The 26,385-nt window shown below is 36.4% G+C and overlaps 2 protein-coding genes across 7 annotated transcripts in view; one reads left to right on the top strand and one right to left on the bottom strand.

Annotated features, from left to right (window-relative positions):
• Positions 1–25,494, top strand: part of PALS2 (protein associated with LIN7 2, MAGUK p55 family member) — a 121,465-nt gene extending 95,971 nt beyond the window's left edge. For all 6 annotated transcript variants that reach the window (XM_042248664.1, XM_027968672.2, XM_027968671.2 and 3 more), the window contains 6 exons: positions 1,867–1,966; positions 2,296–2,364; positions 3,908–4,069; positions 10,431–10,633; positions 11,593–11,721; positions 19,092–25,494. In XM_042248664.1, the coding sequence (XP_042104598.1) occupies positions 1,867–1,966; positions 2,296–2,364; positions 3,908–4,069; positions 10,431–10,633; positions 11,593–11,721; positions 19,092–19,268 (840 nt within the window). In that variant the 3' untranslated portion in view covers positions 19,269–25,494. The remainder of the gene's footprint in view (positions 1–1,866; positions 1,967–2,295; positions 2,365–3,907; positions 4,070–10,430; positions 10,634–11,592; positions 11,722–19,091) is intronic.
• The window catches only part of GSDME (gasdermin E), a 147,578-nt gene continuing 121,655 nt past the window's right edge, over positions 463–26,385 (bottom strand). Inside the window, exon 11 of the mRNA XM_060415045.1 lies at positions 463–1,917. The gene's annotated coding sequence lies outside the window, so the exon portion shown is untranslated. The remainder of the gene's footprint in view (positions 1,918–26,385) is intronic.

Genomic DNA, 26,385 nt, shown 5'->3' with positions numbered 1-26,385 from the left:
TACCACCGAGCAACTAAACTTTCATTAGTAACTCAAATTAAGATATTATAATGTATAAGTATACTATGTGGTGAGAGAACTAAGAAACAAGTAAACAGAATCCATGAGTTCAAGAGGTTTCGATTGAATTTCTTAGAACTCTCATCTAAAAATATCTGCTTTCTATGGGCGGTTTCCTTTGTTGAACTTTCCCAAGTTTCTTTTCTACCCCCTTCTCTCTGAATGCCATCTCTTAGTTTTCTTCTAACCCTGTCAGCATTATCTATCTGTCTCTTCCTGCATTTTTGTCATCTGTTACTCAAAATGTATTTTTCAAGATTTTAATTGCTAAAAATAATAACTGGATTTTTCTGTTCTAGTTGTAAGGGTAAAGTCCCTAACATTGTGTGATAAGCCACTGTCTCTAGTAGCCAGTTCTCCAGCCACTGTTTTGAAATACTTTGGGTTTCAGTTTAAAAGTTGTTTTTTTTTTAATTAATTTATTTTTTATTGAAGAATAATTGTTTTACAGAAATTTGCTGTTTTCTGTCAAACCTCAACATGAATCAGCCATAAGTATACATATATCCCCTCCCTTTTGAAGCTCCCTCCCAACTCCCTCCCTATCCTGCCACTCCAGCCCAACACAGAGCCCCTGTTTCATTTTCCTGAGGCATACAGCAAATTCCCATATCTATTTAACATATGGTAGTGTAAGTTTTCTTGTTACTCTTTCCATACATCTCACCCTCTCCTCCCCTCTCCCATGTTCGTAAGTCTGTTCCCTATGTATGTTTCTCCATTGTTGCCCTGTAAATAAATTCTTCAGTACCATTTTTCTAGATTCCATATGAATGCATTAGAATGTGGTATTTATCTTCCTCTTTCTGACTCACTTCACTCTGTATAATAGGTTCTAGGTTCATCCACCTCATTAGAACTGACTCAAATGTGTTCCTTTTTATAGCTGAGTAATATTCCATTGTGTATATGTACCACAACTTCTTTGTCCATTCATCTGTCGATGGACATCTGGGTTGCTTCCATGTTCTAGCTATTTTAAATATTTAAATAGTGCTGCAATGAACAGTGAGGTACATGAGTCTTTTTCAGTTTTGGTTTCCTCAGGGTATATGCCTAGGAGTGGGATTGCTGGGTCATATGGTGGTTTTATTCCTAGTTTTTTAAGGAATCTCCATACCGTCTTCCATAGTGGCTGTATCAATTTACATTCTCACCAACAGTGCAAGAGCGTTCCCTTTTCTCTACATCCTCTCCAGAATTTATTGTTTGTAGACTTCTTGATGAGGGACATTCCGACCGGTGTGAGGTGATATCTCGTTGTAGTTTTGATTCACATTTCTCTAATAATGAGCAAAGTAGGTGAAGTTTTACCCATTTTAAACTTAGTCTTCCTCTCAGGATATTCAGATTCCTAGCAGCATGAATTAACCCTCCACTCTGTTCTCCCAGTGCTGTCTGTCCCGCACCCCCTTTGATTTGGCCTCAGGAAATACCATTGTAGTAGGATTAATATGATAGTGAACACCTAACTAACAAGTGCTAATAGAGAGAACAGCATTTATTCCTTTCCATTCCCACTAGTTTAGTGTTATAAATAAGAAGGTATTAGTAATTTAAAGATCCTGTATGCTTTTGTATTTTGGTCTTAAAATTTCACTACCAGGTGGCACTCTGATTAGGTGCCCATTGATTCCTCAGTACCAAGGTCTTTCAGTATCCTGACAGTGCCATGGACTTAAATATCAAGGTCCGTTTCTTAAGAGCAAACATTTTTTTTTAAACTGACTTCTGCTTGTCCTGCTTATTAGAATGTGGTCTCAAATTTTAGTCACTGACATATACAATTCATTAATTTGATTCTAGGCTAGCCATGTAAAAGAGGGAGGAAGTGCTGGTCTCATTCCAAGCCAGTTCCTGGAAGAGAAGAGAAAGGCCTTTGTTAGAAGAGACTGGGATAATTCAGGTGACAAACTCAACACAATAAGTATAAGTAGCCCTTTGTGGCCACATTTTCTTGCCTCTTTCATCTGAATTAGCGGATTAATATTATTTAAAATATATCTAGAGTCAATATCTGCTTCATTGTATCGCTCTCAAAAATAAACTTTTTGATCCCTTTCTGCCACCTGCTGGTATTATATCAGAATTCAGTGGCTCAGCTCACCCCTGCCCATTTCGGCTCTGTAGGACGCAACCCTGGGAAGATAATTCTCCCAGCCTTATAGAATACCACAGGGAAATGTATATATTCCAACATACCATTTAAGTTATATTTGCCTTGTCATCCTTCAGGACCTTTCTGTGGAACCATAAGTAGCAAAAAAAAGAAAAAGATGATGTATCTCACAACCAGAAACGCAGGTATGTTTTAAACACTTTTTTGAGACATCCAAGTGAACTATGAAATAGCTTTATCATTAGTCAATGTGGCATATGTTCTAAATGTATAATTTTAAATGAATTAATTCATATTAATACCTGGTTGCAAGGAACTGCGATGTGGACACTCAGTGCAGTAATATATAGGCATTATTTAAATCCTGATATACATGCTTGTACTATCACCAGGGTGCTTTATGAGCATAATTTACAGTAAAATGAATTGGTTAAGATTTATGCTTGTATTAATGAAGGAAAATGTGACAATTGAAACATTTTTTTTAAGAACTTTGACAGGAACTTATGTGTTATGTCTACAGAACAAAATCCCTTTTTATGACTATGTTAAAAGTGTTATGATGTGATTAATGGCAAACATATTCTACCATAACGTTATCCATGATACTTTTGGAAAAACAGTACTGGACCAAACAAATCTTAGCCTGATCTAATACGATTCTTTCTTAAATTTTTTAGATTTAAAGACAGATAAACATGACACCCACCAGTTACCCTTTTCAGTTCTAGAGGCTAAGAGTGACATGCAGCTCTTTGAATCACAAGGCTCTAGAGACTCTGATTCAAAGACTCCAAAGAACTGATCATTGTAAAGTGCTTTCTTGACTTTAGAGCTTCTTCTATGCTGGTAATAAACTAAACAGTACACTATAAAGAAAATAATGTAATGACATATTACAATAATAATAATAATATAATAAGGGGAAAATAGACTCTCCCTTAACCTACTGTGGCGAAACTGTGCAAAGAAAGTGTTGCTATTAAGATAATAACCTAAGGAAGAAGTGTTATGACTGTAGATTGAGAGTCATAGCCATAATAATAGGTAATATAATATTTCAAATTCTCTTTGGCTTTATTTTTCATTAAATACATATACTTAAAGCTTTCTTGCAAAATGAAAATTTTTTCATTTTCCCACTGATTGTAATGTTGGAATGTGTTTCTACTGAAAATAATTAGGATCAATGTTTTATTTTATACATAAATTTGGAATCTTAATATTTAAATGTTATTATGTTGCCTGTATGCATTTTATTAATCAAACTGATATTTGCAGAGTTTGCCACACAGTATTTATTCATTTATATCATTGGAAGGGGTACTCATTCTATGAAACTTAGTTAAGCAGCTACTCTAGGTATACAGCTATCCTTCCTATTTGATATGCACTTTTTAGTGGAATAGATTACATAAACTAATTTGCAATTTGATTATATTAACTAATTATTTCTACTGATGAATTGCAAATAAACAAGTTTTAATGGATAGACTGTCTTTTAAGGATAAAGCAAGGACACTTTTTTAGCTTTGTTAGATTTTTAAGGCAAAAGGATAGAAGCAGATGTTTAAATCAGAATACAAAATAATTTATTGTACTTTACCAAATTTATTTTTAATAATCGACGCTAAGTCAGTACAGTTCAAGTGATACTTCACTATCAAGACAGCTAAAACATCACTGAACAGAACCGAATATGATGTTTTCCTATTTCCTTACATTTAGAATTCGATCGTCATGAAATCCAGATATATGAGGAGGTAGCCAAAATGCCTCCCTTCCAGAGAAAGACGTTAGTATTGATAGGAGCTCAAGGTGTGGGACGAAGAAGCTTGAAAAACAGGTTCATAGTGTTAAATCCCACTAGATTTGGAACCACAGTGCCATGTAAGTCTTCCGCATTTCCTTTGCTATTTGATTTGAAAGGAAAGAATGTATGTGTCGGCAGGGGGGTGGAGAGGGTAGGAATTATTTTATTCCCAAGGAATTTCTGATTATGCCAATGGAAATGAACGAGCAAATGATACTGAAAAGCTCGACAACTCTACAGCTGTCTTGAAATAGCAGTGAAATAGCACTGTAATCTCTGTCAGATTGCTGCCTGGTGGCAGTCACTTCTCCAGACTCTTCAATCCGGTAATGTTCAGTAAATGCAGGTATTAAGAGTTGTGGCAAAATGAACATTAGCTTTGTATTTTCTTGTACGATTGACATATATCTGGAAAGTTGTGTTTTTCACTTATTTTACTGTAAAAGGGGAAAGATGCTGGATCTTCTGACACTCCCAGTGTAGCAGTCCCTTTGTGAATTTGTGTGTTCTTATAGGTCCCATTCCTTCAAGGTCATGAGCCTGCTTTTTGATAGCACATTAAAAGAGATTCTTCTTCCAGAGCAAGCAAGATTAATTAAGGTCACATATTTATTTATGTATAAAATACATGATGGGAAGTACAAGTATTAAGTGAACCAAACACTCATTTTATGACCTTTGCATTCTTTCTCCATTCATACATTTACAAGGAAAGTTAAATAACGTCAAAAGCACGCTTGATGAGAGTGGAGTTAGAGCAAGGAGTTAAATGATATATCTGCCTTATTATAAGGACTACTATACATGTGGTCTTTATGTCTTCATTTTGGAGATATATGAGCCTTTACTTATGGGAACTTATATCTTCCCTGAATATAAGCCAGTTTTGCCTTTGTAACTCCCCTTTCTGCGCTTCCATTGCTGACAAGCCCCGTTTTGATTCACACAGAATTTCTGTAGATATTTTAATTCCTTTAAGCTTTCCAAGTCAGGTCTTAGCCTGACCTCACTCCATCTCTTTCAGATGAGTTTTAGGGTGTCTCTCCTTTCATCCAGTATGCTTAGACATTCAGTTCTCAGTGAGTAATCCTGTTGCTAACATTCTTAGCGGTGTATTGAGGGAATAACTCTTGTCACTGTCCCCATGTGTTGTTTGTAATCCCCTTAGGGTTTGAGTTGCATTGTATGCACTGTAAATCAGTAAATCAGACAAATCCTAGTTAAATAGTTAACAAAATAAAAATCCCACTGTGACCAGAGTATTTTAAAAGTATTTCGTTTTTTGTTTTTATCAAATTAATGCATTTGACATATTTTAATTAAGTAGTTCTTAAAAAGATGTAATGAAAAATAACCCCGTCTTCTACCTAGTTACCAGAAACAGTCACTTTTCAATCTTTCTGGTATTTCTTCTGTTAGTCCTCCATTTGTTTTAATAATATTTTAATTCTGCTGTTTCTTGCTTTATCCAATATAGACCTTATCTACTCTTTTCCTGAGTGTCCTCCCAATATAAAGATAGCTCGTTTCAATTAATTCAGTTTCACTTTCTTGAACAGCCTTGTGCTTTCTCCCAACCCAGCAATTTCTAGAGTTCTTTTTTTTCTTCTCCTCCTCATTTTACCTTGCCTTATGTATTCACGCATATAGTTTTGTATTAAAACAAAGATTGGCTTATTCGGTAAGTCATGCATTTTTCTTGGAGACCTCAGTCTCACAACCCTCAGTCTTCCTGCTTCAGTGAGGACTACACACTCCTCTCTGTCTATCCCGTGTTAGCATAGGGATGTTTCCCTTTATTGTTGTCCTGAGTTGAAGCTATGGCTCCTGGGTCCCATTCTTTTCTCTCTTGGGTTATTGCATTGTTTTGCTACGGCACATCACTTGCAACTTGACAAGAAATGGTGTATGGATGTTAATTCTTGGATCTTTGTGTTTGAAGTTGTATATTTTTTGCCCTGTATTTGATTGATTGAGAATAGAAAGTCTAAATTGTAATACTGAAAAGATGTTACTCTTGAATCCAGTTTGGTTAAGAAGTTTATTGTTCAGTCACCAGGTCGTGTCCAACTCTTTGTGACCCCACGGACTGCAGCACACCAGGCTTCCCTGCCCCTCACCGTCTCCCAGAATTTGCCCAAGTTCATGTCCTTTGAATCAGTGATGCCATTTAATCATCTTATCCTCCGTTGCCCTCTTCTCCAGAAATGCTTTCATTCTCTCCTAGCATCAGGGTCTTTTAAGAAGTCTAGGACGTTATTCTAATTTTTGTTCTTTCATAAATGACATGATTTTCCTTCAGTCTTTTTGTTGGTTTTCATTATCTTATAATAATGATGTGCCTTTGTGTGCATCTATTTTTATTCATTGTGCTGATGATTGTGGCTCTTCAGACTAGAAATTCATGCTCTTCCATTCTAGGGAATTATGTTTCTTGGATGATTCTCTCTGTTTTCTGTTTTGACTTTTTCTAGAATTTCTATTAGCTAGATGTTGAACATTCTGGTTTGTCTCTTTTCATATTGTCCAGCCTTTTATCTTTTTATTCTACTCTTTAAAAGATTACCTTGAATTCTTTATCTTCTATCTCATCAGTGTTTATCACAACTAGTCATAATTTTCATTTTAGGATTATTTTCTGTTTCCTGTTTAATTTTTTTTTTCCCATAGCACCATCTGTTTCTGGGAACTATCTCTGCTGTATCTCTAAGAATATTAAATAGTGAGTGTAATTCTTTTTTATGTTTCTGTCATATAGGATGATTAAAATATTCTGGAGATGAATAATGGTAATGGTTGCACAACAGTGTTAATGTACTTAATGCCACTGAATTGTACACTTAATAATGGTTAAAATGATAAATTTTATGTTATGTATATTTTATCATAATTAAAAAACCCTAAAAATTAATCACATTAGCTTCTTAATATTCTAGTATATTAGTATACCATGCTTTATTTAACCCTCTCTGTTATCGTCCATTTGCATGGTTTGGGTGGCATTTTTGTTACAAGTAACTAAACTGTGTATATGTAAATCTCAGATGTAAAATTAGTAGACCAAAGGATATATATATAGAGAGAGGGATTTTACATAGAAGTATAAATGTATTTATTTCATCTTGCTTTCTTTATGCCAAATTAATTTACAGAAAGATATACTATTTTACCTTTTGACAGATTTATTTTTAGTAACTGTAAATATTCATATATGAATTTTTATATAGAATGATGCATGTATATCCATACATCAACTCTCACTTCATTACATGATGTTGGTGTGTCTTACTTTAAATCATTCACATTTATATAACATCTAGTTTTTATTAAGCTTCAGAATTAACACAAAAAAAATGTTAAGTGTGACAAGTTTCCTTAACTTGTGATACATTGTCTGGTAGTCTGGAATGCGAGGTCTCATAGGGAAGGAAGTAAATACTGCTGTTAGATTAAGTTGATTTCATTTTCTTTATATATTATATGATCCTAAAATAAAATATTAAAAATTATTAATCTACGTGGCTGAACTACCTGATTATGTTTTTCTCTTTACTATGTCTTGGAATAGTTAACAAATGTTACTTTGTTGCTTATTTCCTGACTATATGAAGAGCTGCTAAAGATTAGAATTTTGCTAAACAATCTATTAGTTACTTGTCATAAAAGTCTAAGGAATCAGCTGTAGTTAAGTCACCCCGATCTAATTTCTCTGTTCTAAAAATGGAAAAAAACTTAATTAATGTGGCAGTTTAAATTGTGTGTGTGTCCACTAGAGAATGGTATTGTCGTTAAAATTGATTTGTAAACCAAACACATTTCACCAATAATGTGAGATTCTCTCCAGGTGATAGAGGTAGTGATAGAGGCAGTATGTGTGTCTGTACATTTTACTTCAAGCAGCACATTTCCATATGTGGTTTCACTGTAGTGCATCACCAAAAGTCATACTCTTCTAAAATTATCTTCACAGATACTAAGCCAAGTCCTAGCATGTATGTAGTTGGGGAACTTAAAATTGCCTTAGAAATTTTCTCATACCGCTTTTGGTAAAGAACTCTAGAAACTTAGAGATTACACATTTTTGAATATGAAAAGTCAGTATAGCATCTTGAAGCTCTTTAAGTGACTTCATAAATCTCTACAGTAATCTGGGATGAGCCAGAAAACAGCAGGGGAAAAAGGGAATTGCCTTGTACATAATGATCTCATTTATCAATTAGACCCTTGTTCCTGAGCTTGAACTTAAAGTTTGTTCTTTTGGTGTGTTGTTACAAATAGTCCAAATACTGACTGTCACTTTTTCATCTGCTTACTTTCTAACTTTAATTGCATATGGTTAATGATTTCCTCAGATATTCTGCTTGTGTAAGTACTTGACTAATAGAAGTAGAATTTTTTTTATCTGATGTAGCCAAACACCAGATAAAAAGATCTTGGACTTGATCTCCTCTCTCTCATTCTCTCCGAAAGAATACTTCAGGTCAGAGTAGAGAAAGTAGAACATAGTAACATCCAGGTGGCTAGATCTACCACTGAGGTGCAAAACAAAACAGTTAACATTTGGAAATGTCAATTAGAAGGAAGCTAGAAGAGAGGTGTTGTACTAGGGTGAGATAAAGGACAGATAATTTGTGGGTAAGACTACACTTTAGAAAATTGATAATACCAACTAAGAATAGAACTTTGCTCACTTATTGGACTTGCAATTCAGTTCAGTTCAGTCGTTCAGTCATGTCCAACTCTTTGCGACCCCATGAATCGCAGCACACCAGGCCTCCCTGTCCATCACCAACTCCCAGAGTTCCATCAGACTCACGTCCATCAAGTCCGTGATGCCATCCAGCCATCTCATCCTCAGTCATCCCTTTCTCCTTCTGCCCCCAGTCCCTCCCAGCATCAGCATCAGCATCAGAGTCTCTTCGAATGAGGTGGCCAAAGTACTGGAGCTTCAGCTTTAGCATCATTCCTTCCAAAGAAATCCCAGGACTGATCTCCTTCAGAATGGACTGGTTGGCTCTCCTTGCAGTCCAAGTGACTCTCAAGAGTCTTCTCCAACACTACAGTTCAAAAGCATCAGTTCTTCGGTGCTCAGCCTTCCTCACAGTCCAACTCTCACATCCATACATGACCACAGGAAAAACCATAGCCTTGACTAGACGGACCTTAGTTGGCAAAATAATGTCTCTGCTTTTTAATATACTATCTAGGTTGGTCATAACTTTTCTTCCAAGGAGTAAGCGTCTTTTAATTTCATGGCTACAGTCACCATCTGCAGTGACTTTGGAGCCCCAAAAATAAAGTCTGATACTGTTTCCACTGTTTCCCCATCTATTTCCCATGAAGTGATGGGACCGGATGCCATGATGTTCGTTTTCTGAACGTTGAGCTTTAAGCCAACTTTTTCACTTTACTCTTTCACTTTCATCAAGAGGCTTTTTAGTTCCTCTTCACTTTCTGCCATAAGGGTGGTGTCTTCTGCATATCTGAGGTTATTGATATTTCTCCTGGCAATCTTGATTCCAGCTTGTGTTTCTTCCAGTCCAGCGTTTCTCATGATGTACTCTGCATATAAGTTAAATAAGCAGGGTGACAATATACAGCCTTGAAGTACTCCTTTTCCTATTTGGAACCAGTCTGTTGTTCCATGTCCAGTTCTAACTGTTGCTTCCTGACCTGCATACAGATTTCTCAAGAGGCAGGTTAGCCACCTGCGCTCAGTGCCAGACTTGCAATTAGGCTCTGGTAAAGTATAAAGAACTTAATATTCCTTAAGAGAAAGGGAGTATTGGTCAGATGGAGAAGATACTCATTTGCAATATACTTCACACTTATTAACTCTTACCTTAGTTAAGAATTTCAAGTTAGGGCTCTGCTTCTAGGTAAATATATTTTGAGTTTCAAACTGACTTTATAAAGCATATTTTTGGATGTAAAATGTATATTGGAGACTACCTCTTAAAACATTTCTATGGATCAGGGTCAGAAATTTTTTATTTTAGATTTTGTAGTCCATTTAGTCTGTACTGCAGCTATTCTGAGAAGGAAATGACAACCCACTCCAGTATTCTTGCCTGAAGAATCCCAGGGACAGAGGCACCTAGTGGGCTGCTGTCTATGGGGTCACACAGAGTCAGACACGACTGAAGCAACTTAGCAGCAGCTATTCTGCCTTTGTAAAATGAATGAAAACATGGGTGATAAAATGAATGAACAAAGCTGTGTGCCAGTAAAACTTTTTTTACAAAAGTTTTATTATTTACAATAAGAAGCAAGCAGGTTTTGTAAATAAACTTTCTTTACAAAAATAAGATTTGGTCATAGGCCATGGTTTGTCAACCTGCACTGAATGTAAAAGTCTTAAGCTACTCTGTACATTTTGGTTTATATTTTAATACATTGCATTGTCTCTGTACAAATTCTCAATGCTGTGTTATTTAGTTACTTCACGGAAACCAAGGGAAGATGAAAAAGATGGCCAAGCATATAAATTTGTGTCACGATCTGAGATGGAAGCTGATATTAAAGCTGGAAAGTATTTGGAACATGGGGAATATGAAGGAAATCTCTACGGAACCAAGATCGACTCTATTCTTGAAGTTGTCCAGACTGGAAGAACTTGCATTTTGGATGTCAACCCACAAGTAAGCTGTGTGAATTCCAAAGCTGTTTCTTAAGTTTTAGTTCCTGTGGAGTTTTTGTCTTCAGATTACGAGGATATCTCTTTTCCTCTATTACCTGTGGTGATAGAGAACTTTATTATGCATCTACAGCTAGTTTACTAAATCTCTAATCCATTAGTCAACAGAGACTTGGATGGCAGTAGATGCTTGAGTCACACCCGTCCCACCCAGCACACACACACACCCCCACACATTCACACACATATCCCATTCATTTCATTCTCATTCTGTGTGTCCCTTACTGACCCCTTCCCACCATTCTACACTCAACCCAATCTCCCTTCCCTACTCAGAGATTTGTATTATTAATAGTTTGGTGCATATCATTCTGTCATTTTAAGTATGCTTTAAATAAATAATATATTTAGAAAATGTAGTGGGTTTTCTACTTTTGTTGTTTCTTATATACGTAAATGGAAAAATTCTATACAGATTCTTTAGCCTTTTTTCATTAAGCAGTATTTCTTGAAGATGTTTTCATGTTAGGTACTATAGAGCCTTTTTTTGTGATTGCTGCATGATATTTCATAGTACAGATATATGATTATTTATATAACCACTCTCCAGTTAATGGACACTGAAATTATTTCTGCTTTTTCAATATTAACAGAATTCTACAATTAACATAGAAAGCATTTATATCATTCTTAATGATTTGGGATCATTAAGTTTAATACTTTTCTTTTTGTTCAGGGGTACCAAAGAGTAGTGAGACTGAAATCAGAACAAAATTAATGGATCACTATTTTAGGAAAGCACTATATGGAATCAGAAGGATAGAAGGGAGGTGGGGGGATGGGAAGCAGGTGTTAGACTATGTTCATCTTTAGGAAGAGGGTGGGTCGGCTTTGATTATTTAGGGTAACATAATTCAAATTCTAATCCTATATAAATTGGTTTGCAACTGTTCTTCTGCACAGGCCCTAAAAGTGCTGCGGACATCCGAGTTCATGCCCTATGTTGTGTTTATTGCTGCTCCAGAACTAGATACCCTACGTGCCATGCACAAGGCTGTAGTGGATGCTGGTATCACTACCAAACTTTTGACGGTGAGGAGTTTTTTTCAGGCTAGCAGTATTATTTTCCTCCTAAAGTTTTTCGTTTTTCTTTTGGGCATGTTTAATTCTATCTATTCATATTTATGAAACAAACACATTATATAAGGTATCACAGAATAAAAATATGTTCCCTGGATGTAGTTAGGATTTAGAACAGTATTGCTTTTACTTAAAAATCATCATCCACTCCATTTTAAAACAGAAGTTTACTCTGTGTGAGAAGGAAATGGAACAATGCTAAAATGTACATATTAATCTAATTCCCTCTTTTTACTAATGTGCAAACAGGGCCTATGCAAGCATGTTCATAAGGTTTACTATGGGTAGAGTTAGGTGTACTGACTTTTAGTTGTTATATGTTTTCATTCTCCCTCTCTTTTTCACATGTTGTGAAAATTTTTAAATATGTAGAAAAGAGGGAAGAAATGAACTCCCATGTGTCCACCACTTAGCTTCAATAACACATGGCCATTTTTGTTACAATTAGACCTCTCTTCACTTCCCCCCTTACCTTGAATTATTTTGGAGCACATCTTTGATATCATATCAACCATAAATACTTTAGTATTTATCTCTAAAGATAGACGTTTTGGACATAACCATGAAGCCATTAACACATCAAACATTAGGAAGAGCAGCTTCTTAATATTATCAATATATAGTCTGCATTTCCTCAGTATTTATAATTTTTTTTAGTTACTTTGTTCAAATCAGGATCCAAACAAGATTAACATGTTGCATTTACCTAATGTCTTCTAAATCTTTTTACCCCCACCCCAGCTTAAATGAGGTATAATTGATATGCAATAAACTAAACCTGTTGCAAGCACACACCTTGATAAGTTTGGGCCTATGTATGCACCTGTGAGGCCATCACACTCAAGAAACAGGCCTGTCCATCACCTCCATAAGTTTCTTTGTGCCCCTTCACAGTCCCTCCCTCCTGCTTCTGCCTCTTCCACAATTTAGCTGATTAGCCTTGAAATCAGGTAGTTTTAGTCTTTGTTCTTTTTCAGGTTGCTCCATGTCTCTAATGAGCTTTATGAATACCTGAAATATAGTTATAATAAATTTTTCATGTCTTCAGATTCTAACATTTGCATCAGTTCTGGATTATTTAATGACTTTGCTACTCATTGTGAGTCTTATTTTCTTGCACCTTTGCAGTCCTGGTAATTTATTGGATACCCAATATTGTGAATTTTGTCCTGGGAAATGCAGCTCTTTGGAAATTGTTTGTTCCTTTCACATCTTGCTTTAAAACAGGAGCAGTTCTCATGCTAGGGGCAGTTACTCTGGAGCGCTGAGGCAAAACCCATTTGAGTGCTCTCTCAGATGACCTGTGCCTCAGGAGGTTTTCTGTCCTGCCTGTGGGCATGGGCATCATTTCTGGCTCAGAATGAAGAGCTCTCATCCTTCCTGGTGATTCTTTGGTGACCCTGGGTAGTTGTGATGTGCATGGATTGGTATTCAGCTGAATGCTGGAGGGGGGGTGGGGGTCTGTTGCAAGTCTCCGGAGTTCTCTCTCCACGCTGCTGTTCCATCCTGTATTCTGTCCTGCAAACCCCTGCCACCTTGTTCTCCCGGGACTGTCAGCTCTGCTGACAACTGAGAGAGTTCAGTAGCCTCCTCCTGGGCTCCGCCTCCCTGTGTTGCAGACTGGAAGCTATTTCAAGCTGGTGTGTAACCTGGGGTAGTCATAGGGCTCACCGTTTCCCGTCTCTGGAATCCCTGTGCTCCATTGCTAACATGCGAAAGATGCACAGTGTCTTTTGTTATTCCATACTTGTGGTCTTAGTTGTGAGGCAGGAGGGTTCTTCTAATATCTTTTGCCTTTTTTTGTTTTTTTCAGGAACTGTGATGTGAAGTGGTAGTGTTCCAAGTTTGTCATTCATTCTGCATTTATAAACTAGAATTCTTCTAAGTAATGACTTTTTGTCATTAACTAGTTGATTACTCTGAAGTACAGTATATACAGAAAAGTAGAAAATATACTTGATACTTCCCCTTTATAGGTCAGTTTTCAGAATAATGGGTTTGTTCCATAACAGACTCCACAGGTGACCAAATAAGGTTTGTGTTTTTTTAGTTTTTAAATCCACGAGCACATGGATTTAAACTTGATATATTTTACTCTATTGCAATTATTATTCTTATTGATGTTCAAATTGTCTCATCTTTGACCAACAGGGGCTTATTTAAGTTGGCCCTTGAGATCTATTTCATGAGCCTAATGGTCTCATATAGCTTCCCTGCTGTAAGACAGATGTTCCAGGCTCATCTTGTACATTTTCTGTTCCAAGCCAGGAGTCAGCTATTTGTCCAAAAAGCTCTGGTTCCTTTTAGAGTAAATGGTATTTTATTTTAGGACTATAATATTAAAGATGCACATTGTCCCAAGACTGATCATTGTTTCTAGCTATATTTCTCCTTTTAGGTAGACAGAGCTCATTTGGATATATGCTTTTCTGTTTGTATGTTTGAAGGAAACTGTATCATGAATTTATACTGACACTTCCCAATCAAATTCAGGATTACAGGGTTTATACTTAACCTCTTTTATATGGTAACTCCATTCTCCTGCGCTGAGTATCCCACTTCTCAAAAACAATGGGAATGTTGAGTGGCACATAATTGCTCATTTGCTTTATCTCACAGTACACAGCAGTCTGAATATAAGTGTACAAACGCTACCAGGTATGATTCCTGTGAACTGTCTCCTTTATCTTTAGGGTTTATCCCACTAAGTATATCAGTCAAATCAAATCACTGTATTTTAAAGTCACTTGAAATACTCCCTGTGTCTGTGCTTCAGTCAGTTATTACTCTTTGATGTGTAAATTGTCTCCTCTTCCGCTAGGAGGAGCCTATTCCTCTTATTGTCTGAGTCTTTTTAATACAACCCCAATAACCTTCAAAGATTCTTTGCTTCCTGGTATGAGCTGCTCCAGGTTATCCTTACACATTTCTTGGCCCAGATCTGGAACCAGCCTTCCAAAAGCCCTGGTTCCTTCTAGTGGGAAATAGTATTTAGACCTCCTATGGATGCTAGAGGTGTGCATTCAACTTAGCTGGTCATTGTTTCAAGGTCTTCTCAGTGACTAGATAAAGGAAACATATTTCCCCCTTTTGCAATATAGACATCATTAGTTCAATTTGATAGTTTCAAATCAGATTTTACGTTTTTACTTCTTTGACTTTTTTAATCGTTTTTTTTCCTCCTATGCTGAAAGTCTTCATTCCTAATAGCACTAACGTAATTTCAGACTTTACGTATATAAAATAGGCACATACTATATGTGTAATTCTTGAATAATAATATAACAATATGATTATTGAAAAGTTTTAAGTTTCAGACTTCAAACTTTTTTTAAAAAGTATGATATATTCATGAATATTATTTTAAAGTCACTAAAATAATTCAGTGTTTAAGCCATCAACTTGAAACACTTTTTTATTTTGCTTTTAAGTTTTAGGTATTACTATTTTTTATTTGAATTTAATTTTGTCATATAATTGTATACATTTTCATAGTTCCAGAGTAAATCTTTAAATCAAACAAAATTTAGCTTTTCCTGTCCTCTGTACTCCAACCTCCCACCTACATAGGTAGCTATTTTCACAATTTTTAATATAAATAGATGTGTGTATCCTCCTGCTCCCATTTCTTACATTAAAGATAGCTTATTACATATAGTAGTCTGCCTGCCTTTTTCACTTACTAATACATTCTGGAGATCATTCTATAGCCATACAGAGAGAGAGGTTTTTATTCTTCCATCTATATGGTATACTAAATAATTGTTACAGGATTATTATTGTCAAATAAAATTGATGTGTGTTTTAACAGGACAAATAGCTAATGACTATACTAGGGAAGATTTGTTGATAAGTTGGCCTGTTTATACATCTATAACAAAAGGCTGCTCTGTTAATGGTATTCTCCAAGCAAGAATACTGGAGTGGGTTGCCATTCCTTTCTCCAGGGGAATCTCCCCAACCCAGGTGTCGAACCTGGGTCTTCTGCATTGTAGGCAGATTCTTTACCATCTGAGCCACCAGGGAAACCCAGAGATATTTTTGTTGTTTCAAACTGATTTAGAGATCTCAGTGAAAATATTAACTAAAATATAAGTACTAATATCCCTCAGGCTTACTTGAGAACCCACTTCACTATTTTACTTTCCTTTAGGTGTTTTCATGAAATCCGTTAACTTATATACCATTATTAAGCTGATGTTCCTAGTTTGTGTATAGATAACCCAGACCTGAGCTCCAATTTACACTAGCAATCACCTACTTAACATTACAGCTGCACCTGGATGTCTCATAGACACCTTAAACTTAGCATGTACGAAGTAGAATGTTTTATTTACCCCCTACCCACAATCATATTTCCCCCACTCCTACCCACCCAACTCTGCATCTTCTGCAACTATCCATTTATTCAAGCTAAAACTTGAGCTATTTTTGATTCATTCATATTCCTCATGTTCCATATTCAGTGCATCAGCTAACCCTGATAATTTTATCACCAAAATATATGTCTATTCTGCTCTCATTTCCATCTTCTCTGCCTCCATCATAATCCAGAGATATCTTTCCATCGCATCTAGGTCTTCCATGACCTAGTCTGTGCTATCTCAACTTATTACCCCATCCTCCCTTGTCCTCCATCGATCTTGGTGGTCTTTTTATCTTTCAGTATCCATTTTCCCCTTGGATTTTACATTGCTGTTTCCACTGCCTGAAATGCTCTTTCCTCCACTATAGTTCTCAATTTAAATGTCATTTCAGTTCAGTTCAGTCACTGAGTCGTGTGCAGCTCTTTGTGACCCCATGAATCACAGCACGCCAGACCTCCGTGTCCATCACCAACTCCCGGAGTCTACTCAAACCCATGTCCATCAAGTCGGTGATACCATCCAGCCATCTCATCCTCTGTCATCACCTTCTCCTCCTGCCCCCAATCCCTCCCAGCATCAGAGTCTTTTCCAGTGAGTCAACTCTTCGCATGAGGTGGCCAAAGTATTGGAGTTTCAGCTTCAGCATCAGTCCTTCCAAAGAAATCCCAGGACTGATCTCCTTTAGGATGGACTGGTTGGATCTCCTTGCAGTCCAAGGGACTCTCAAGAGTCTTCTCCAACACCACAGTTCAAAAGCATCAATTCTTCAGAGCTCAGCTTTCTTCACAGTCCAACTCTCACATCCATACATGACCACAGGAAAAACCATAGCCTTGACTAGACAGACCTTTGTTGGCAAAGTAATGTCTCTGCTTTTTAATATGCTGTCTAGGTTGGTCATAACTTTCCTTCCAAGGAGTAAGCATCTTTTAATTTCATGGCTGCATTCACCATCTGCAGTGACTTTGGAGCCCAAAAAAATAAAGTCTGACACTGTTTCCACTGTTTCCCCATCTATTTCCCATGAATTGATGGGACCGGGTGCCATGATCTTCGTTTTCTGAATGTTGAGCTTCAAGCCAACTTTTTCACTCTCCTCTTTCACTTTCATCAAGAAGCTTTTTAGTTCCTCTTCACTTTTTGCCGTAAGGGTGGTGTCATCTGCATATCTGAGGTTATTGATATTTCTCCTGGCAGTCTTGATTCCAGCTTGTGCTTCTTCCAGCCCAGCATTTCTCATCATGTATTCTGCATAGAAGTTAAATAAGCAGAGTGACAATGCACAGCCTTGACGTACTCCTTTTCCTATTTGGAACCAGTCTGTTGTTCCATGTCCAGATCTAACTGTTGCTTCCTGACCTGCATATAGGTTTCTCAAGAGGCAGGTCAGGTGGTCTGTATTCCCATCTCTTTCAGAATTTTCCACAGTTTCTTGTGATCCACACAGTCAAAGGCTTTGGCATAGTCAAGAAAGCAGAAATAGATGTTTTTCTGGAACTCTCTTGCTTTTTCCATGATCCAGTGGATGTTGGCAATTTGATCTCTGGTTCCTCTGCCTTTTCTAAAACCAGCTTGAACACCTGAAAGTTCTCGGTTCATATATTGCTGAAGCCTGGCTTGGAGAATTTTGAGCATTACTTTACTAGCATGTGAGATGAGTGCAATTGTGCGGTAGTTTGAGCATTCTTTGGCATTGCCTTTCTTTGGGATTGGAATGAAAACTGACCTTTACCAGTCCTGTTGCCAGTGCTGCATTTTGCAAATTTGCTGGCGTATTGAGTGCAGCACTTTCACAGCATCATCTTGCAGGATTTGAAATAGCTCAACTGGAAATGTCATTTAGGTAGGTTAAATGTCATTTATTCATATGTAGATTTACTCTGTCTAAGGTAGGTCTCTTACAATTCTTGGTTCCTGGTTGGTTTCTTTCATAGTACTTACTACAACTTGCAAGTTTTTGTTTATTTGCCCTCTTATTTGTCTCCTCCACTAAATGATAGGAACCCATTCTGTCTTATTCACTGTTATATCCAAAGATTATGAAACAGACATTTTAATAGGAACTTAATGAATATTCGGAGAACCTATAGAAGTATTATGAAATTTCAAAACACAATTTAATGAAAAGCTTTACTTGCTCATGAAAAAACCTGTTCTTTTCTTATTCTCCCTAAATATTCCAGAATGACTAGAAGTATTTTATGAAATATAAACAATAATGAAATATATAAGAAGTTAAAGTGTGTGTGTGTTGTTGTTGTTGGGAGTGGGGAGCATGTAGTCTTCAAACTATTCTAAGATTCTCTTTCTTAGAGAAAGGCAGTAAATTTGGCTTTGAGCTTAACAGCCACTCAAATTTGGATTCCATGATTTATAGACTCCATAAAGTAAAAGTATTTTGAGAAAGATGATGTAGTTGGGCTGTGCTGTGCTAAGTTGCTTCAGTCATGTCCTGTTCTTTGTGACCCTATGGACCATAGCCCACCAGGCTTCTCTGTGCATGGGATTCTCCAAGCATGAATACTGGAGTGGGTTGTCATGCCCTCCTCCAGGAGATCTTCCCAACCCAGGGATCAAACCTGCATCTCTTGCATCTCCTACATTGGCAGGCGGGTTCTTTACCACTAGCGCTACCTGGAGGATAGAGACCTACAATAATTCCTTATTTGGATTTCACCCTAAGATTATTGTCAATAGTCCTTTAATTAGGAATCTTATCTTAGTATCAGTGAAACAGAAGACACAGAATACTCATAAATGCAAACATGAATGCAGCTAGAATGACTGGATATGAACAGATGGTAATATATTTTTTAACACTCTATGTAGATTAGATTTTGAGGATTGATATCACACTCAAATATCCATCCTGGTTACTTCTTATTTCATTTTGAGTTGAATGTGAGCAAGTAAGTATACATTGCGTAAACTTTTCCTCTTGAAACTCTTTGCCAGGACTCTGACTTGAAGAAAACAGTGGATGAAAGTGCACGGATTCAAAGAGCATACAACCACTATTTTGATCTGATCATCGTCAATGACAATCTAGACAAAGCCTTTGAGAAACTGCAGACTGCCATAGAGAAACTGAGAATGGAGCCACAGTGGGTCCCAATCAGCTGGGTTTACTGATGATTCAGTAAGGTTCACAATTCAAATAAAACTTTCCAAAAAGTGACTGCAACAAATAAACCTTCTACTGAGAAAATACATGCACAGATAGAAGATATCTGCCAAGTCCAAGCATTTTTATTGTGTAGATTGAAATACCAGTACACTATTCTGAATTTTTATATAAAATGTGGTTGAGAAGGTGTACTAATATATAATTTATCTTAATTTTTCTAACTTTTTATGGATAATCTTTCTATTCATATCACATAAAGAAATGCGTTGAAGCATTTTGTATATGTTTTGATTTAGTACCCTTGCCTTTTTCATCCAAGGAATTTTCAAGTCATTCACTCTAACGTTGGTCTCACATTTTCACTGTGATAATGAATACTTGAAATAGTTTTGTAAAGCTGTCATTTAGTTCAGTATTTAGTGAAGGGTCAGCTACTCTTATTAGGAAAAAACAATGGTGTATTGGCCTTCTTTCCTAATATATTCAATTTCTTACAGAAGCAGAATTTTAATGTCAGTGCTACAGCTAGTCTACTACCATCCAAATCTGACATCAGAAGTCTGCTCAGTGCAACACAGCTTCATTATTTCAGAGCTGAATGGCTATCCATTCTAATTTATGCAGCATTATTAGTTTTTTCCCTTCATGCTCGCTCTCGTGAAAAAATGAAGAGCAATACCTTGCACTCTCATCTGCTGCAGTGACGGGCTGATGCTTCGTTAACATGTACCCAGCAAGCAAGGCCATGCCGGCCAAGAGAGTGCCTTACCCCGCGGTCCTTACAACAGAACGACTCTGGAAGCGGGTCTGTTGTAAAAGTTTAACTGATGAAAGTGTACCTACTGCTTTATACAGTTTTCTATTAGGGTATGATCAGCAAATGTATCATGCCTCTGAAAATTTCTGTGATGCTGAAAAATGCCTCTGAGTTTGCAGTTGGGAGTTTATGTGAACAATCAGTTTGCTTTTTGAAGTGTGATGTGATCATTAGGGTATTTTTTCAGTTTGTTGTGTTGTGAACCAAATCCATTGAACAATTTATGAAATTTGGAAAAAACTGTCAAATGTTTTATCTCAGTAGACTATATATATATTATATAATATGTATTAAATAATGTTTTATATATTTTTTTTACATTTGTTAGGAAATGTACTTTTTGTTTAGCAAGTAAACTTTTTGATTAGGGAAACAGTTCTCCTTCTTTAGATACATTAGTATATACAAATTTCCAAAATTCATCTCAGTTAATATCTTCCTTCAGGATTCTTTGATGGTATAAATTCTTCTAAAGTATATTCAGAGATGCAGATTATTGTTAAACTAAGTTAGCCATATTTTATACTGCTGCTAGCTTTTCACATGAACAGTATTCACACTTAACGGGTTAGGTGCTTAAACTCTGATGATCATCTTTGTCTGGTGGTAGGCACCATACCCCGGGCTGCTGAAATTTGTTTTCCCCTCAGCTAAGCTGTCACATGGAATGCTAGCCCGGAGGACTCAGAGGGTAGAGAAAATACATGGTAATAAGCAGCAGGCACACTGTTCTTTTTCACAGTGAAACCAAACACCCAAGTAGCTGTATGGAGGTTTGTTGTCCTAGAATAGGAAATTGGTAGCAAAATGGATCATACCTTTTAGTAACTTTGGTAACTTTTAAACCACATACATTTACATCAAAGTCTTGGCTTCTCAAAGATGAATCAAAGCACAGTGTCGAGATGATGTCCCATGACTTAGCATCTCAACGTGCTGTAAATTTTAAGAGAAATTTTATTTTCACATTCTCAGGAAGTATGGTGTCTTCTGCAGTGTGCCTTCATGCTGCTGCCTGCAGCCTCTAGGGGATCACTGGAGCCGCTGCCTGCAGCCTCTAGGGGATCGCTGGAGCCGCTGCCTGCAGCCTCTAGGGGATCGCTGGAGCCGCTGCCTGCAGCCTCTGGGGGATCACTGGAGCAGCTCAAGAAGTCTATCCACAAGATATTTTACCCATCGACACAACAGAGATGGTTTTTACATCAGACATATTTTAGGCCTTATCACATGGTATAAAGTGCACATTATTTAGAAAACAGTCTACACTTAAGAGTTATTTCTATTATAAATGGTATTCATGACTAACTATACACATGAGATTCCTCCTAATATAAAATGGAACAATGCAGTTGATTTCATTTCCATCTAGATCCCAAGCCAAAAAGAATCAATTTATAGCAAAGTTCATCTATCTCAATAAAGAGTCATTGAACTTGAAACTGAAGTCCTATCTGGTTCTGTAGAAACCAGCAGACCTCTGCTGAGGCAAGAAGTCCCAGAGGCCCCGGAATTCTCCTATAGCAATGAGAGTATAGTTGTGATTAAGGGAATGTGAACTTCTCCTGTAGGGAAGGTCTAAGATAACTAGCTTTACTGAAGAGAAAATAGCTTAAGGTGATGTTGAACAGTTGGTAATCGTTAAAAATATGCGTACATATGCTTTTGGGAAACAATGTGCCAACATACTAATGCACCTGAGGATTCCTTGTGGACAGGTGAGCATCCACATTCAGCATTCAGGGCATGATTGTTTATATACAGCTAAATATTATATATATTTTTAAATATACAAATATCCCATATCCATAGAGTTGATGTCCCTGGATAAGTCATTTAACTGTAACTAGTGTAATATATGTGATGTACTCAAGTAGAATTTTTCCTTTTATTATTAGTTAAGCCTTGATTATGCAGTTTCCATTTCTGTTTGATATTTGGATAGTATCAAATAAAATACTATCCAATACATCAGGACTTTGTTTACTTTTATCATACAACTGCTGAACATAGCTTTCTGAGGTAGAAATCATATCATAAACCCAGTACAGCAATAGTAGCCTGAACCCTAGATTCTAGAATCTAGTAAATTTAATATAATAGCTTATAAGGACAAGTTTTCTTTAAAAGAACAAATTGGATATTAACACAAATTTAGAAAAGAATTCAAATTAGCAATAAAATGTTAGTGTAGCATTAGACTATGGCCAGGTACTGACTGCTTTGACCATAATATCCCAGTGACCATAGAAGATGATCTTTGTTTTAAAGAGTCATTTAAATTTGTACTTATTTTTATGGATAACAAGGGTCACAATCCAGTGATTGGGGATGATTTTTCAGATGGGTAGCCATGGAGTTAGGTATAATTATTTTAAACTGGTAAATATTAAAGTTTTGAAAATTGGTCTACTTAACACTGTACTTTTATGACTTCTGAAACAATACCCCATTTTCCAGGAACCACAGGCTAAGGAGCCAATAATTTTATAGTGATGAGTCTTTATACTACATATGGAAAAAGTAATCCTGAGGTTTTCTGTATATAGCTAGCAGGTCATTTCTTAAATGTTTGAGTCATCATATATAATATATATATACAGCTATGTGTATAATATGTAAAATTCTCCCAAGATATATGGATAATAACACTAAAATGTCCACTATGTAATTATAACTAATGCTCTTACATTTTTAATTATTTCCAAATTCTTAGACATTATGAAACTTTTCACATAGTTTTCAGAGGCTCTGGTTTTACTTTGAGGCAGATACTAATGCCCTTTCTGAAAAATATATTTGGAATTAAGCTCAGAAAGGTATTCTAACTTAATTTCCTTAGGGAAAAAGGACAGAGTCATGGATGGAAACCTTCTGGGAAATACTTATTTAAACCTTCAAATGAATTTGAGATATGGTTCAGGCTTAGAGATTATAGTACCTGCCCTTCTCTTGAATTTGTTGTGAGAATTCATGTAATAACATCTGTAATGGATTTGGAGTTCTTGGGAGAAATTCAGTATTTTAAATAATAGGATTATTGTATATAGTGCAAGTTAATATTCACAAACTTTAAAGAATACAACTGAGTAATAATTCATCATATCATTTTTTACATATATATGTCTGAAGAAGATAACAATTCTATAATTTTCTTAAGGTAAGATTATTTTTAACTGCATTTTTGCTAGCTTCAAGTTTCATTTTTAATATTTTCCATAATTTATTATCATATTACTTTGTGTGTTTCTGGAATGACTTAGAACACAGAATCAAAAATGAGTCCTTAAAACACTAGAAATGAAGAAATGATGCTATCTCATTTCTAAGATTAGGCTTTAAAAGCATGATTTTCACTACTTCTGCAGTACACTGCACTGCATTCTTTAAAATAGTCTCTCTTTTGATAAAAATAGAGCTGGTGCACTTCTACTGGCTGAGATCCTAATTATGACTCCTGATCATATGACCATTGAGAAAATTTACATCTCCCTTTTAATAATACACTTGTTAAATAAGGCTAACTTAATATTTGTCTTCACCTTAAATTATAAGAAGTAATTTATAACTCTGATGAGGTAAATGGTAAATTGGAAAATCCTTATTAAGCTACTTTATCTGCTTATTATATGTATTCATTTGCCCTTTTTAGTTCTTTTAAAGTGTACCTCTCCTGGAGGTGACATAGTGATAGGTGCACACCATTTAGAAATTCTGCCTTCAGTTTTGAAACAGCTCTGAGGATGTTGTTCCAGCCTGAAAGAGGTTGTGTTCTGGTCTCTTAGTGGCCTTGGTCAGGAGGTTTTGAGTTCAGAATCCTTTTCTAAGTCCAGACCTTTAGGAAATCCTCCTCCTCACCAACCAGACCACTCACAAGTCAAACAAAATTTAAGTAAGCAATCCAGTACTCTATTACATTTGAAGACACTCTGATCTTTGCCCCTTAACGCTGCTTACCTTATTCTTCTGCCTGAAATTTATCACTGCAGCCCTATTGTTTAACCCATAGTAGTAAGTTTAAAAGGTATTTGTTAAGGGGAAACATATTCAGTTACCTCCAGTTGGGGGACCACGGATCCAACAGGACTGCCTTTTTTTTTAGTTTTGTTCTCTACCTGCTTCGGGGCCACTGGCTGATACTGCAGTGCTATGAGAGTCTGACTTGCCTCCATACACCAAAGCTGACCAGAAGCGACAATTCTTTTTTTTTTCCCCTACCAGCTTTAATTGTTTTCTAATCTCCAGCACAAACTGAATGAACACATCTACAGATGATGTAAATGCCACTTACAACTTGGCAGATTAAATGACTTAATGCTTGTAAATCTGTCTTGAGTCTCAGTGAACAAGTACTGTCACTAACACAGAGCAAAAGCCAAAAGGTCTTATTTTAAAAGTTGGGGATGAATATCTTTATTGCACTTCAGTCACAGCAAGCCAGGGTAGAAACATACAAATATGACATACCATGCCTGAAACAACCTTCTTCACATCAGTCAAGAAGGCCTGGGAGTTTGGAGGATGAGGGAAACTCTGCTATATATATTATTACCAACACTAAACCGTAAGTCATTACCAATTAAAATATGTGATTCTTGTCTTATTCTTAAATACAAGAGGCAGGCAGTGATTGAGTAACCTTACTTTGCAGACTTTGCAGAACATACTTTGTTCTGATAAACATGGTCTAACTGAGAAATGCCTTAGTCTTTTTAGTGGAACTTGATTTGAGGAATAGCTGATCTCCATCTGTAACTGAAATACAAGGTAAATACTTCTTTTGGCTGTGTGTTCTTTTTAAAAAAGAACTGCTGATTCCTGTTTCTTCAGTAACATTGATTTTTAAGAAAATGTTATCTTGGATTTTGCTAGAAGAATGAACACTGGGGTTCAGCATCTGGTGTAATTTCCACATGTTATGTTAGCTCTATTAAGAGCCCATGATGAAAATTTGATGTGAGGACTTTGGGCGTTCCCCCCCCCCCTCCATTTCATTTTGGTATGTTTTTTTTTGAACACATATGCATGCTCTTTTTAACCTCTAGTCTGTGAAATGATGATAGAGATTTTTTTTTAATGGAGGGCAAAATACTTGTTAACAACCAAAAAATTAAAGCTGAACAAGCTGCTAAAGGTGAAAAAGTTTAAAAATAAAATGAATTGCTACTGCTTTCCAAGTAATTGTATTACTAGTACCTGTACAAAAGAAACATTATTGCTGTCCTTGTATAGATAAAATTTACCTGCAATACAATTAAGATTTGACTTCTCAGCAACTGTCCCTGTAAATTTTTCTTTTCACATATTAATATGTTGTCCAAAATGAAATTTACTGAAATGTCCAATCTGTGAGACTGCATAGTCCTGGTAAAATATTTTTGTATATATAAAGAAATAAATACTTAATATTGGAAAAATGTAGTGTTTCATTTCTAGGTAGAAATAATGCTTGAAGATAATAAAATATAGAAGGCATCAGGTTAGTTGATTGGCAGTTTCTTTGAACTGCTAATCATCTTTGTTAAAAGCTTCTAATGTCAGATTTTTCCCACCAAAATTTATAAATTTTTCACCTGCCTCCCTTTTGTTTTTTAACAAGGAAACCCTAATTATTGTTTCATCTATCCCAGCCCAAAGATTTCATAGCTTTCAAAGACGACTTAAAGAATTCCAGAGACAGGGAAGAGAAGAATTCAAAATACAGGATCAAGAGAAGACCTCTACGCTTAGATGGCATGAATACTAGGACCATTTCCCAGTTAGCCAAGAACAGAAAAACCCTGGTGGGAAAGACAACGCCTTCTGTGGCACACAGCTCAGCCCTGAGGTCTGCAATGAGAAGGGGAGGAGGACCCACTGGACTGACCAAGAAATGGAGGCATGAATGTGGGTGAGTACAGAAAGCCTGTTTCCAGAAAAGGTACTTTGGCAACTCTTTCCCAAGCTAGTTTTCTAGGATTCCATACCCCACAATGCAGAAATTGCTGGTCTAGTGTATTTCTGATGTCTCCAAAAGAATTTGTTTGTTTGTTGAAATATATTTGCTTTATAATATTGTGTTAAAGTGTACAACATAGTGATTCTGTATTTTTACAGATTATAGTCCATCATATGTTCCCTAGTGGCTCAGAGGTTAAAGCGTCTGCCTGGAATGCGGGAGACGTGGGTTCAATCCCTGGGTCGGGAAGATCCCCTGGAGAAGGAAATGGCAACCCACTCCAGTACGCTTGCCTGGAGAATCCCATGGAAGGAGGAGCCTGGCAGGCTACAGTCCATGGGGTCGCAAAGAGTCAAACAGTTTCACTTTC

The sequence above is a fragment of the Ovis aries genome, chromosome 4 (assembly GCF_016772045.2).
Source record: "Ovis aries strain OAR_USU_Benz2616 breed Rambouillet chromosome 4, ARS-UI_Ramb_v3.0, whole genome shotgun sequence".
In the NCBI taxonomy this organism is placed as follows: domain Eukaryota; kingdom Metazoa; phylum Chordata; class Mammalia; order Artiodactyla; family Bovidae; genus Ovis; species Ovis aries.
The sequence above is the reverse complement of the archived record's forward strand: the minus strand, read 5'-3'. Positions and strand labels throughout refer to the sequence as shown.